The following is a 14,337-nucleotide window of genomic DNA, read 5'->3' on the forward strand; positions in this document are numbered from 1 at the left end:
CTCTTCGTTAATGGGTTGGTGTGAGGGAGGTTGAAATTTCTTCAGTAATCGCAACCAAACGTTCGATCGTTAACCTGGACCCAGTCAGACCCGTACCCCCAAACCTCATTCGATGGGCAGGTGGTTGTGCGTGACAGTGTTTCTCATGTGCCATCCTGACAGTAGTAGTACAGAAATGTTCTGTACTCTGATCAATCTGTTTTGGCACAGCCATGATGCAAAACTACCCAGGTGTAAAAAGCAGGACAAATCCAAACCAGTCTGCTCTCAATCACCAGAGAGATGTGTGGGAAGGTGGGCCATGTTGTCAAGGTGAGCAGATTGGGTCCGCCAGGGTCACTCAGCTCCTGACCTCATTACAGCCTGGGACCACACATGGAGAAGAGCTGGAGTCCAGAGGCAGCTCTAGTACTGCAACATCACTGCAGGAGTTCCTCAGGCTAGTACCCTCGGCCCAAAATTCTTCATCGATGACCTCCCTATCATCATAAGGTCAGAAGTGGGGATGTTTGCAGATGACTGCACAATGTTCACCATTCGTGCCTCAGATAATGAAGCCGTCCATGTCCAAATGCAGCAAGACATGGACAATATCCAGGCCTGGGGCTGACAAGCGGCAAGTTACATTCGCGCCACACAAGTGCCAGGCAATGACCATCCCCTACAAGAGAGGATCTAACCCTCTCCCCATGACATTCAATGGCATTACCATCACTGAATCCCCCAAAATCCACATCCTGGGGGTTACCATTGATTAGAAACTGAACTGGACCCAGCCATATTAACACTGACTATCAGAGCAGGTCAGTGGCTGGGAGTCCTGTTCTCTTCCCCCCCACCCCCCTCCCCAAAGCCTGTATACAGGCTACAAATCAGGAGTGTGATAGAATCCTCTCCACTTGCCTGGATGAGTGCAGCTCCCAACTACTCGAAGCTCGACACCACACAGGACACAGCAGCCCCTGTTTGATTAGCATCCCATCCACGATAAACAGTCACCCCCTCCCAACGCACACAGTAGCATGTACCATCTACAATATTCACTGCAGTAACTTAGTAAGCCACTTTTGACCACCTTCTAAATGCCCTCTACCACTGAGGAAGACGAGGTGCAGCAGCTGTATGGGAACAGTTCCCCTCCGTGCCCCACGCACGGTAGCAGTGGTTAGCACTGTTGCTTCATCGCACCAGGGCCCCAGGTTCGATTCCTGGCTTGGGTCATGGTGCGGAATCTGCACGTTCTCCCTGTGCGTGGGTTTCCTCTCGAGTCCCGAAAGATGTGCTGTTAGGTACTTTGGACATTCTGAATTCTCCCTGTGTCCCCGAACAGGCGCCGGAATGTGGCGACTAGGGGGATTTTCACAGTAACTTCATTGCACTGTTAATGTAAGCCTACTTGTGACAATAATAAAGATAATTACTATTACACCATCCTGACTTGGAACTACCTCACTGTTCCCAGGTCAAATCCTGGCATTGCATTCCATCTCTGTTGGTGTACCTCCTGCAGTTCAGAAGTAGGGGGGGGGGGGGGGTGTGAGGGCTGAAAATGCAGGCCTTCCTCAGATGTTCAGGCGCCATCAGCACGAGCTCAGCGAGGAGTGTATAATAATGTAACGGGTTATTTGGCCCAGTTAAACGCAGCATGAAACAGCACTCACAAACTGCTGTACCGTGGCATGTTGCTGGAACTTTCATATTGTAGAGACAGTCAAATGTGGCCTGGATAGCTCAGAGAACTGCTGGAACAAGGAGTGCGAGAGCTGCAGACAGAAGCTTTCCTGAATATTTATTCTACCACACTTTGTGTCCCAAAACACAGCTTTTATTAAAATACACACACAGACAAGAGATACTTAAAACTGCGGCAGTCACATGTTACAATGTGGGCCGAGATGGGAATCCAAACGGCCAGCCGGATTCGTTTAACGGAAAGCTGCCTTCGAGCACAGTCGTTGAAATTGGGACAAATAAAAAGTTTTCTGAAACACTGATTGCAATGGGACGGTGGGAGGTCTTCAACTCCCAGTCACGGTCCAATCCCAGAGCCAGAGTGTGGATAGAGCAGAGGTCAACACGAAGCAGAGACTGAGGGAAGTCGAGACGGGACACATCTCTCAGGAGGCCTGTGTTGGAGCGATGAGTCACTATGCTGCCACCCCCCCCCCCCAAACGACTCATGCAAATTCAGCATCCACAGCATCTCAGTCTGTGCCCATATCTACAATCTTCCCAGTCGGATGAAGGAGCAAGAAGAGGAAATACAGACTGACATTTCAAAGAAAGTAAGGGGTCTATATCCAGATCACACTCAGCCAGGGACGGTGGAGGGAAGAAACGTTGAGACTTGTTGAGAGTTTGAACATCAGCTGAGGGAGATGATTTGATCTGTCCTCACAAAAAGACTTCACTTCACCATACAGCTCACCACGTTCGCCTAGAGAGATTACAAACACAAGTATTGTTATTCAGCAGCGATAACCCAGACTCAAGTATTTATCAATACAGTCACTGTTTATTCAGCAGGGTGAGGATCACTCACTGTGTAACTGTACAGTCACTGTTTATTCAGCAGGGTGAGGAACACTCACTGTGTAACTGTACAGAGTCACTGTTATTCAGCAGGGTGAGGACCACTGTGTAACTGTACAGAGTCACTGTTTATTCAGGGTGAGGATCACTCACTGTGTAACTGTACAGAGTCAGTTTATTCAGGGTGAGGATCACTCACTGTGTAACTGTACAGAGTCACTGTTTATTCAGCAGGGTGAGGATCACTCACTGTGTAACTGTACAGAGTCACTGTTTATTCAGGGTGAGGATCACTCACTGTGTAACTGTACAGAGACACTGTTTATTCAGCAGGGTGAGGATCACTCACTGTGTAACTGTACAGAGTTACTGTTTATTCAGGGTGAGGATCACTTACTGTGTCACATAGAGACAGAAAATACTAGCAGGAGGCCATTCGGCCTTTTGGGCCTGCTCCACCATTCATCAAGATTTTCCAACTCGATAGCCTAATCCACTTTCCCCATTTCCTTTGATCCTCTTCGCCCCACGCATTATATCGAACTGCTTCTCGAAAACACACAATGTTTTGGACTCAACTACTTCCTGTAGTCACGATTCCACAGGCTGCCCACTCTCTGGGTGAAGAAATTTCTCCCCATCTCTGTCCTAAATGGTCTACCCCGTATCCTCAGACTGTGACCCCTTGGTTCTGGACACACCCACCATCGGGAACATACTTCCTGCATCTACCCTGTCCAGCCCTGTTAGAATTTTATGGGTTTCTATGAGATCCCCCCACTCATTCTTCTGAGCTCCAGCAAATACAATCCCAACCGACTTGATCTCGCCTCATACGTCAGTCCTGCCATCCCAGGAATCTGTCTGGTAAACCTTCCGCTAGAGCAAGAACATCCTTCCTCATAAGGAGACCAAAACTGTACACAATACTCCAGGTGTGGCCTCACCAAGGTCCTGTACAATTGCAGCAACACATCCATACTTCTATACTCGAATCCACTTGTAATGAAGGCTAACAAACCATTTGCCTTCTTTACCACCTGCATGCTTACTTTCAGTGACGTCAGACTTACTGGTCTATAAATCCCTGTTTTCTCTCAACCTCTCTTTTTAAATAGTGGAGTTACATTAGCCACCCTCCAATCTGCAGGAACTGTTCCAGAGTCTATAGAATCCTGGAAGATGACCACCAATGCAGCCACTATTTCTAGAGCCACTTCTTTAAATACTCTGGGATGTAAATTCTCAAGCCCTGGGGATTTATCAGCCTTCAATCCCATCAATTTCCACAACACCATTTCTCTACTGATATTGATCTCGTTCAGTTTATTTCGTTCACTAAACCCTGCTTTCCCCACCATTTCTGGTTATCTTATTTGTGTCCTCATTTGTGAAGACAGAACCAAAGTATGTGTTTAGTTGCTCAGCCATTTCTTTGTCCTGTATAATACATTCCCCTGTTTCTGACTGTGAGGGACCTACATTTATCTTCACCAATATTTTTCTCTTCATGTTCCTATAGAAACTTTTACTGTCAGTTTTTATGTTCCCCGCAAGCTTACTCTCGTACTCTATTTTCTCTTTCTTAATCAATCCCTTGGTCCTTCTTGGCTGAATTATAAACTGCTCCCAATCCTCAGACCTGTTGTTTTTCTTTGACCAATTTGCATGCTACATCCTTGAGTCAAATACTATCCCTAATTTCCCTTGTAAACCACGGATTGGCTACCTTTCCCGTTTTACTTTTGTGCCAGACAGGAATAAACAATTGTTGCAGTTCTTCCATGTGCTCTTTCGAGGATTGTCATTGCCTACCCACTGTCATCTCCAAGTAACGATCAAAGCCAACTCGCGCCTCATATCATCAAGGTTTCCTTTATTAAGATTCAGGACCCTAGTCTCAGAATCAACTACTTCACTCTATACCTTGATGAAAAATTCTATCATATTATAGCTCATCCTCAAGGTGTCTCGTCCAGCCAGATTGTCAATGATTCCGTTTTCATTACACAGTACCCAGTCTAGAATGGCCTGTTCTCCAGTTGGTTCCTCAATGTGTTGGTTCAGAAAACCATCCCGTTTATACTCCAGGAATCCCTCCTCTTCAGTATTGTAACTGATTTGCCCAATCTATATGCAGATTAAAATCATCCATAAGTAGAGATGTTACAAGAGCAGCACAGTGGTTAGCACTGTTGCCTCATGGTGCTGAGGACCCGAGTTTGATCCCGGCCCGAGGTCACTGTCCGTGTGGAGTTTGCACATTTCCCCCCCCTCCCCAGTGTCTGTGTGGGTCTCTCTCTCTCTTCCCCCACCCCCCCATCACCCAAAGATGTGCAGGGCAGGCGGATTGACCACGCTAAATTGCCCCTTAATTGGGAAAAAAATAATTGGGTTCTCTAAATTTATGTTTGAAAAGTAGAGATGTTCCTATATTGCATGCTTCTCTAATTTCCTGTTGTATGCAATTACAGTTTGGGACCCAAAGAGCAAATGCTGGATAATCCCAGCAGATCTGACAGCATCTCGCCTAGTTTCTTTTATTATCCGCAGTAATTTACTTTTACTACAGTTTTGGCGTCTAAATACAACCTTCACTAATGTTTTGTGCCCCCAAGTGTTTCTCAGCTCTACCCATACAGATCTGGAGCTAATATCCTCCCTCACTATTGTGTTAATTTACCCTTTGACCAGAAATGCAATCCCACCACCTTTTCCTTTTTGCCTGTCCTTCCTAAATATCGAATACCCCTGAGACATTCAGTTCCCATCCCTGGTCACCTTGCAAGCCATGTCTCCGTAATCCCAGCTAGATCATACCCGTTCAAGTCTATTTGTGTGGTTAATTCATCCACTTCATTGCGAATGCTCCACGCGTTATGGCCAAAGTCTTTTTAACAGTACTAGTCCCGTTCGCATTGTTTTTTTTCTACTTGGGTCCTGTTTGATTCTGGCCCTTGATTTCTCTGCCTATCACTTTTCTTATTCCCCTTTCTTTCATTTTCCCTCCTCTGGCTACTTGCATAGGTTCCCATCCCCCTGCCATTTTAGTTTAAACCCTCTCCAACCACTCTAGCAAATACCCCCCTAGGATATCAGTCCCGGTCCTGCCCAGGTGTAACCCGTCCAGTTTGTTCAGGTCCCACCTACCCCAGAACCGGTTCCAATGCCCCAGGAACCTGAAACCCTCCCCCTGACACCATCCCTTCAGCCACGTATTTATCCGATACATTCTGCTATTTCTACTCTGACTAGCACGTGGCACTGGGGGTAATCCTGCAATCACTTCCTTTGAGGTCCGATTTCTCAACATTCTTCCTAACTCCCGATATTCTGCTTTGAGGACCTCATCCCTTTTTTTAACCTATGTCGTTGGTACTAATGTGTACCATGACCAATGGCTGCTCACCCTCCCCCTCCAGAATGTCCTGTGACCGCTCGGAGACATCCTTGATCCTAGCACCAGGGAGGCAACATATCATCTCGTTTGCGGCCACTGAAACATCTATCTACTCCCCTTACAATTGCATCCTCTATAACTATTGCAGTCCCACACCTTTATTCATCTTCTGTGCAGCAGAGCCGGACATGAAAGAAATTTGGCTGTTGCTGTTTTCCCCGGAGAGGTAATTGCCCTCATCAGTATCCAAACTGTTTTCCAGGGGTAAGGCCACAGGAGATTTCTGCAGAGATAACTAGTCACTTTATTCAGCAGGGCAACGATCAGTCACTGTAACTGTACAGGGTCCTGCGCACGCTCTCATTCACACACTCACCTTCATGAATGTAGACAGGGTTTTTGATGACATCCCAATCTTCTCCAGATCTTCGATCTGAAAATACACAGCGGACTGGTTAAACCGTCAGCCGCCGCCCATTCTCTCTCAACAACAAGTTCCCGGTCAAGTATCTTTTCTCAGCAAGGTGCATACGCCCCACTCAGCAATCCCCTATGATCTCCTCACTCTCTAACCCAGGGGTCACTGGACAGTAATCAGGAGCAGGAACCATGGCTGATTTCCCCTCTCTCTCTAACCCAGGGGTTACTGGACAGTGATCAGGAGCAGGAACCCTGGCTGATTTCCTCTCTCTCTAACCCCGGGGATCAGTGGACAGGGATCAGGAGCAGGAATCCTGGCTGATTTTCCCTCTCTCTCTAACCCAGGGATCACTGGATAGTTATCAGGAGCAGGAACCCTGGCTGATTTCCCCTCTCTGTCTAACCCAGGAATCACTGGACAGTGATCAGGAGCAGGAACCCTGGCTGATTTCCCCTCTCTCTAACCCAGGGATCACTGGACAGTGATCAGGAGCAGAAACACTGGCTGATTTCCCCTCTCTGTCTAACCCAGGGATCACTGGACAGTGATCAGGAGCAGGAACCCTGGCTGATTTTCCCTCTCTCTCTAACCCAGGGATCACTGGACAGTGATCAGGAGCAGGAACCCTGGCTGATTTCCCCTCTCTGTCTAACCCAGGAATCACTGGACAGTGATCAGGAGCAGGAACCCTGGCTGATTTCCCCTCTCTCTAACCCAGGGATCACTGGACAGTGATCAGGAGCAGGAACCCTGGCTGATTTCCCCTCTCTCTAATCCAGGGATCACTGGACAGTGATCGGGAGCAGGAACCCTGGCTGATTTCCCCTCTCTCTAACCCAGGGATCACTGGACAGTGATCGGGAGCAGGAACCCTGGCTGATGTCCGCTCCTGAGAAGGCCTATCTGATATCTGATGTTTGGGGAGGGACGTACAAGTAGAGGGAAGATGTACCTTTGCGTAGGGGCCATTGTGCTCTCTCCAGCCCATGATCAGCTTGGCAGTCTTGTCTCCAATCCTCTGGAGTGTCTTTAGCTCCCTCAGGGATCCATTGTTGAGGATGTTCAGGATGTAATCCTTGTGTTTCTGAGCCAGTTCCACATCCACTGTCAGCTCAAACTGGTTCTCCACATCACTGCCATCCTGCATGTAAGGCAGGTCACACATTATAGCTCAGCACCGATTGTCCCCACTGATTCCCCCTCTCACTGTCCCACATGGGACCCGATAGCAGCGGTGATGTTACTGCATCAACAATGCAGAGTAAAAAGCCTTGGTCGTCTCTCAGAAGTTCAATTCCGCTTGCACGTTCTGACCACAGTAACGGCGACCAACAAACCTCTGGATCCTGGCAAGAAATCAGACCGGTTCCCTCATCTTGTATAAGGAAGGTAACCATACCAGATTTGGGCCTGTGCTTGACTAGTCCTCCAGTTGCGTTAAAATATTACAAGGGACCGAAGGCACAGACAATGAAAGCAGCAGCCACAACCTTCTCAGAGGAAGTTAGGCTAGATGGGAAATGTCAGCTTTACCCATGGTGCCCAGAGCCCACACTCACCTGCTTCGCTTTTCTCTTCACCACAATCACATTTCCTGGTTTAAGCAATTCACTGTTATCCAGCCCTGCAATGAGAATGGAGGAGCAGTCAACACCAGCAGTAACTCAGCTCCGAGGGGAGGGAAGCGGAGGGGAGGGGAGAGGAGGAGACAGGTGGGGTGGGGAGGAGAGGGGACAGGTGGGGTGGAGAGGGGAGGAGACAGGAGGGGAGTGGAGGAGACAGGAGGAGAAGGGAGGGGACAGGAGGGGAGGGGGTCACAAGCTCCCAGTTGTGGTCTCTGTGACCAGTTACCTATGGTCCACCTCTTGACGCCAATACAGAGACCAGATAGGACCACAGAGAGCGGAGTAGGGAGACAGATTGATGAACGATGAGGTGGGGGGCATGAGTGACTGAGAACGTGAGACAGCATGTCAATGTGAGAGGGAGAAACAGCACTGAGTGAGTGAGAGCGGAACAGAGAGAGAGATGGTGAGGGAGCATGACTGACATTGAAAAAACGAACATGCCAGGCTCTCTGTCCCCACTCCCGTCTGAGAGTCTCCAGTGACAACGTATCTGTCTCTGTCTCTCTCTCGCTCTCGCTGTCTGTGTCTGTCTCGCTCTCTGTCTCGCTCTCTGTCTCTCTCTCTCTGTCTCTCTCTCTGTCTCTCTCTCTGTCTCTCTCTCTGTCTCTCTCTCTGTCTCTCTCTCTGTCTCTCTCTCTGTCTCTCTCTCTGTCTCTCTCTCTGTCTCTCTCTCTGTCTCTCTCTCTGTGTCTCTCTCTGTGTCTCTCTCTGTGTCTCTCTCTGTGTCTCTCTCTGTGTCTCTCTCTCTCTCTCTCTCTCTCTCTCTCTCTCGACTCCAGTAACGAGGTCTCTCTGTGCCCACTCCCGGCTGTTACAGACTGCTGTCTAAGATCCTCAGTGTGTTAGTCACGTTACTTACTCTGCAGTGGTGTCACGATGGCCTGTTTCCTCTGTTTGGACACACAGCCTTTGCGCAAGGCCGCTGAGCGAGTGTTCTTCAATAGCGAGTCGCTACTCACAGACTCATCGTCTACTGTGTCCTGGGCAATGATCGCTTTCTCCAGCTCCTTCTGCCTCTGCTCCAGTTTCTAAAGAAACACAGAGGTTACAATGCTGTTCAACCTACACTACACACACACACACATGCAACCAAACAGGTCAGGAGCAGGAACCCGGTGCAGTTTATTAGCAACCCCCTCCCAGCTGACGACCGCTCCCCCACCCAGCAAGAACGCAGGCTGATTATGAATGCCCCCTACCCTAACCCACAGGAAGCTGCAGCAGCATCAGTCCCCCCAGGACCCAGCCCTTCTCCGGGGACCTGGTCTGTAACAGTAAGTAGGGCTCACTCAGTCCACCTGGGGTGCAGGCTGTCTACCCGAATCCGTGTTGAATAACAGCCCAGCCATGGTACCTGTATTTGCAGGCGACTTTCGTCCAGCTTTTTGAGGAGCTGCAGGCGCTCCTCCTTGGGAGTTCCCAACACTGGGAGGCCATTCTTGCCGTACGTTCTCAACAAGTTCTCCAGATGGGAAAGGCGTTCCATCACATGCGAGTCACAAACCTCTGGGTCATATTCGCCGGGTTTCAGCAGAGGACTGGAAACAAGAGAAAACACTGAATCAGGATGTACCATCTCACCGCACATCAACCACAGAGCCAGCACCTCGGGGAACAAACATCCCCCCGTCCCGGTAAACCCAGCACCCCAGTGAACACCCCCCCACCCCCACTGTAAACCAGCACCCGGGGAACACCCCCCCCCCCCCCCACTGTAATCCAGCACCCGGGGAACACCCCCCCCCCACTGTAAACCCAGCACCCCGGGGAACACCCCCCCCCCCCCACTGTAAACCACCCCCGGGGAACACCCCCCCCCCCCACTGTAATCCAGCACCCGGGGAACACCCCCCCCCCCCCCACTGTAAACCCAGCACCCCGGGGAACACCCCCCCCCCCCCACTGTAAACCAGCCCCCGGGGAACACCCCCCCCCCCACTGTAATCCAGCACCCGGGGAACACCCCCCCACCCCCACTGTAAACCAGCACCCGGGGAACACTCCCCCCACTGTAATCCAGCACCCGGGGAACACCCCCCCCCCCACTGTAAACCCAGCACCCCAGTGAACACACCCCCAGCCCAACTGTAAACCAGCACCCGGGGAACACCCCCCTCCCCCCCCGCCCCGGTAAACCCAGCACCCCGGGGAACAAACCTCCCCCCGCCCTGGTAAACCCAGCAGCCCGGGGAACAAACCTCCCCCCGCCCCGGTAAACCCAACACCCCGGGGAACAAACCTCCCCCCGACCCGGTAAACCCAGCACCCCGGGGAACAAACCTCTCCCCGCCCCAGTAAACCGAGCACCCCGGGGAACAAACCTCCCCCCCGCCCCGGTAAACCCAGCACACCGGGGAACAAACCTCCCCCCGCCCCGGTAAACCCAGCACACCGGGGAACAAACCTCCCCCCGCCCCGGTAAACCCAACACCCCGGGGAACAAACCTCCCCCCCCCCCACTGTAAACCCAGCACCCCGGGGAACACCCCCCTACTGTAAACCCAGCACACCGGGGAACAAACCTCCCCCCGCCCCGGTAAACCCAACACCCCGGGGAACAAACCTCCCCCCCCCCCACTGTAAACCCAGCACCCCGGGGAACACCCCCCTACTGTAAACCCAGCACCCCGGGGAACACCCCCCTACTGTAAACCCAGCACCCCGGGGAACACCACCCCTACTGTAAACCCAGCATCCCGGGGAGCACCCCCCCCCCCCCCCCCCCCCACCACTGTAAACCCAGCACCCCGGGGAACACCCCCCCTACTGTAAACCCAGCATCCCGGGGAACACCCCCCCCCCCCACTGTAAACCCAGCACCCCGGGGAACACCCCCCCCCACCACTGTAAACCCAGCACCCCGGGGAACACCCCCCCCCACTGTAAACCCAGCACCCCAGGGAACACCCCCCCCCCCACTGTAAACCCAGCACCCCAGGGAACACCCCCCCCCACTGTAAACCCAGCACCCCAGGGAACACCCCCCCCACTGTAAACCCAGCACCCCAGGGAACACATTAATCTCCCTTGCCCTGCTATTTCCTCCTAGTTCAGTCAAATATATTGAAGTTCTGGTGATTGGAAGTTGGGTGATTCAGCCCCTCAAGGCCGCCCCCATCCGCCCTAAATGTTCATTGCACTGCTGCTCTGGCAAGAACATCCGTCCTTGTGAAACCTTTCATAATACTCGAGGTGTGGTCACACCAAGGCTTTAGGCAATTGCAGCAAGCTATCTTTACGCAATATTGTGGTAGATGGAATTCAATGTAAGCAAGCAAGGGCGGTACAGTGGTTAGCACTGCTGCCTCACAGCACCTCCCCCTCCCAATAAACACAGGGCCAGAAAGTAACCCTCCCCCTCCCAATAAACAGACACCATACCAAAAAAAACACTCAAATTAGTAATTCACTCTGATGAAACAAACAAATGTGCGCCATACACAAAACTAATTATCAGTGGATCCATCTATGGCACACTTAATCTTCTCCAAATATAGGAAAGATATGAAATCTTCATATCTAACCCCACCTAACCTGCACATCTTTGGACTGTGGGAGGAAACTGGAGCACCCGGAGGAAACCCACAGACACAGGGAGAACGTGTAGACTCTGCACAGACAGTGACCCGAGGCCAGAATTGAACCTGGGTCTCTGGCACTGTGAGGCAGCAGTGCTAACCACTGTGCCAACCCGGGTCCCTGGTAATGTGAGGCAATAGTTCTAACCACTATGCCACTGTGACGACCCCGATCCCTGGCACAGAGGCAACGATGCTAACCACTGTGCCACCGTGTTGACCTGTGTCCATGGCGCTGTGAGACAGCAGTGCTAACCACTGTGCCAACCCGGGCCCCTGATACTGAGGCAGCAGTGCTAACCATTGTGCCAACCCGGGTCCCTGGCGCTGTGAGACAGCAGTACTAACCACTGTGCCAACCCAGGGCCCTGACACTGAGGCAGCAGTGCTAACCATTGTGCCAACCCGGGTCCCTAGCACTGTGAGGCAGCAGTGCCAACCACTGTGCCAACCCGGGTCCCTAGCACTGAGAGGCAGCAGTGCTAACCATTGTGCCAACCCGGGTCCCTGGCGTTGTGAGGCAGCACTGCTAACCACTGTGCCAACCCGGGTCCCTAGCACTGTGAGGCAGCAGTGCTAACCATTGTGCCAACCCGGGTCCCTGGCGATGTGAGGCAGCAGTGCTAACCATTGTGCCAACCCGGGTCCCTAGCACTGTGAGGCAGCAGTGCCAACCACTGTGCCAACCCGGGTCCCTAGCACTGAGAGGCAGTAGTGCTAACCATTGTGCCAACCCGGGTCCCTGGCGTTGTGAGGCAGCAATGCTAACCACTGTGCCAACCCGGGTCCCTAGCACTGTGAGGCAGCAGTGCTAAACATTGTGCCAACCTGGGTCCCTGGCGCTGTGAGGCAGCAGTGCTAACCACTGTGCCAACCCGGGTCTCTAGCACTGTGAGGCAGCAGTGCTAACCATTGTGCCAACCCGGGTCCCGTGGCGCTGTGAGGCAGCAGCGCTAACCATTGTGCCAACCCGGGTCCCTGGCGATATGAGGCAGCAGTGCTAACCCGTGCCAACCCGGGTCTCTAGCACTGAGGCAGCAGTGCTAACCATTGTGCCAACCCGGGTCTCTGTCGCTGTGAGGCAGCAGCGCTAACCATTGTGCCAACCTGGGTTCCTGTCGCTGTGAGGCAGCAGCGCTAACCATTGTGCCAACCCAGGTCCCTGTCGCTGTGAGGCAGCAGTGCTGACCACTGTGCCACCGTACCATGGAAGGAAAATGATGGCGGATGCCGGGGTGGTAGGCGGGTGGATGGTGAGGGGAGGTAAAGAGGGAGGGGTTTTGCACTGTGGGATGGGGGTTGGGGACTTGTATTCCCATTGCCCTTTTGGTTTTGCTGTTGTGGTTGTAAATATTTAAAAATGCCTTAATTGAAATGTTTATTCTTAAAAAAGGATCCGGGACCCGACCCCAACATCTGTCAGGATCCGGGACCCGACCCCAACATCTGTCAGGATCCGGGACCCGACCCCAACATCTGTTAGGATCCGGGACCCGACCCCAACATCTGTCAGGATCCGGGACCCGACCCCAACATCTGTCAGGATCCGGGACCCGACCCAAACATCTGTCAGGATCCGGGATCCGACCCCAACATCTGTCAGGATCCGGGACCCGACCCCAACATGTGTCAGGATCCGGGACCCGACCCCAACATGTGTCAGGATCCGGGACCCGACCCCAACATCTGTCAGGATCCGGGACCCGACCCCAACATCTGTCAGGATCCGGGACCCGACCCCAACATGTGTTAGGATCCGGGACCCGACCCCTACATGTGTTAGGATCCGGGACCCGACCCCAACATGTGTTAGGATCCGGGACCCGACCCCAACATGTGTTAGGATCCGGGACCCGACCCCAACATGTGTTAGGATCCGGGACCCGACCCCAACATGTGTTAGGATCCGGGACCCGACCCCAACATGTGTTAGGATCCGGGACCTGACCCCAACATCTGTTAGGATCCGGGACCCGACCCCAACATCTGTTAGGATCCGGGACCCGACCCCAAAATGTGTTAGGATCAGGGACCTGACCCCAACATCTGTTAGGATCCGGGACCCGACCCCAACATCTGTTAGGATACCGGAGCAGTCCCCAACTGGACGAGAATCCCAAACAATTTTGTTAAATGTGTGAAACTGTTGGAAAGGAAACTTCACCCCAGGAGTGATGAGTTTATCCAATGGGTATAGTTTATGTGAAACAAACTTTAATTTAAACACAGAAGTAACCACATTAACATCAAAGAAATGGCTTAATAATTATCAGTTAAAACATTCTTTTTTTTTAAATAAATTTATACCCAATTCATTTTTTCCAATTTAGGGGCAATTTAGCGTGGCCAATTCACCTACCCTGCACATCTTTGGGTTGTGGGGGCGAGACCCACGCAGACCCGGAGGGAATGTGTTAACTCCACACTGACAGTGACCCGGGGCCGGGATAGAACCCGGGTCCTCGACGCAGTGAGACAGCCATGCTAACCACTGCGCCACCGTGCTGCCAGTTAAACAGTTCTCAAACACAGGCAAAAACTTTAATTTACTATCTACACTTGCTACGAACTCCAATTAAGCAACTCATTACAGTTCAACTACCGCTGATAAGTTAACAGATGCCCTACTCAGCTGTGTAGAGATGTTTGGAGAGATCCTTTCAAGAACAGAACCAGTACACTTCTGACTTGTCAAGATACAAATTCTAATGCAAACTGCTGTTCAAATTAAAATCTTACAACAGACAAACTACGCACAGACGTGGCTCCTCCCATTAA

General features: G+C 51.8%; 1 protein-coding gene across 1 annotated transcript in view; it reads right to left on the reverse strand.

Moving 5' to 3' along the window:
* Positions 1 to 1,803: 1,803 nt before the first annotated feature.
* kif22 (kinesin family member 22) overlaps positions 1,804 to 14,337 on the reverse strand; it is a 48,595-nt gene continuing 36,061 nt past the window's right edge. The window contains exons 10-15 of the mRNA XM_038780904.1: positions 9,336 to 9,519; positions 8,841 to 9,009; positions 7,913 to 7,977; positions 7,306 to 7,494; positions 6,309 to 6,365; positions 1,804 to 2,437 (exon numbers count right to left, since the gene is read on the reverse strand). Of these exons, the coding sequence (XP_038636832.1) occupies positions 2,408 to 2,437; positions 6,309 to 6,365; positions 7,306 to 7,494; positions 7,913 to 7,977; positions 8,841 to 9,009; positions 9,336 to 9,519 (694 nt within the window). The 3' untranslated portion in view covers positions 1,804 to 2,407. The remainder of the gene's footprint in view (positions 2,438 to 6,308; positions 6,366 to 7,305; positions 7,495 to 7,912; positions 7,978 to 8,840; positions 9,010 to 9,335; positions 9,520 to 14,337) is intronic.

Source organism: Scyliorhinus canicula, chromosome 20 (assembly GCF_902713615.1).
Source record: "Scyliorhinus canicula chromosome 20, sScyCan1.1, whole genome shotgun sequence".
Classification (NCBI taxonomy): Eukaryota; Metazoa; Chordata; class Chondrichthyes; order Carcharhiniformes; family Scyliorhinidae; genus Scyliorhinus; species Scyliorhinus canicula.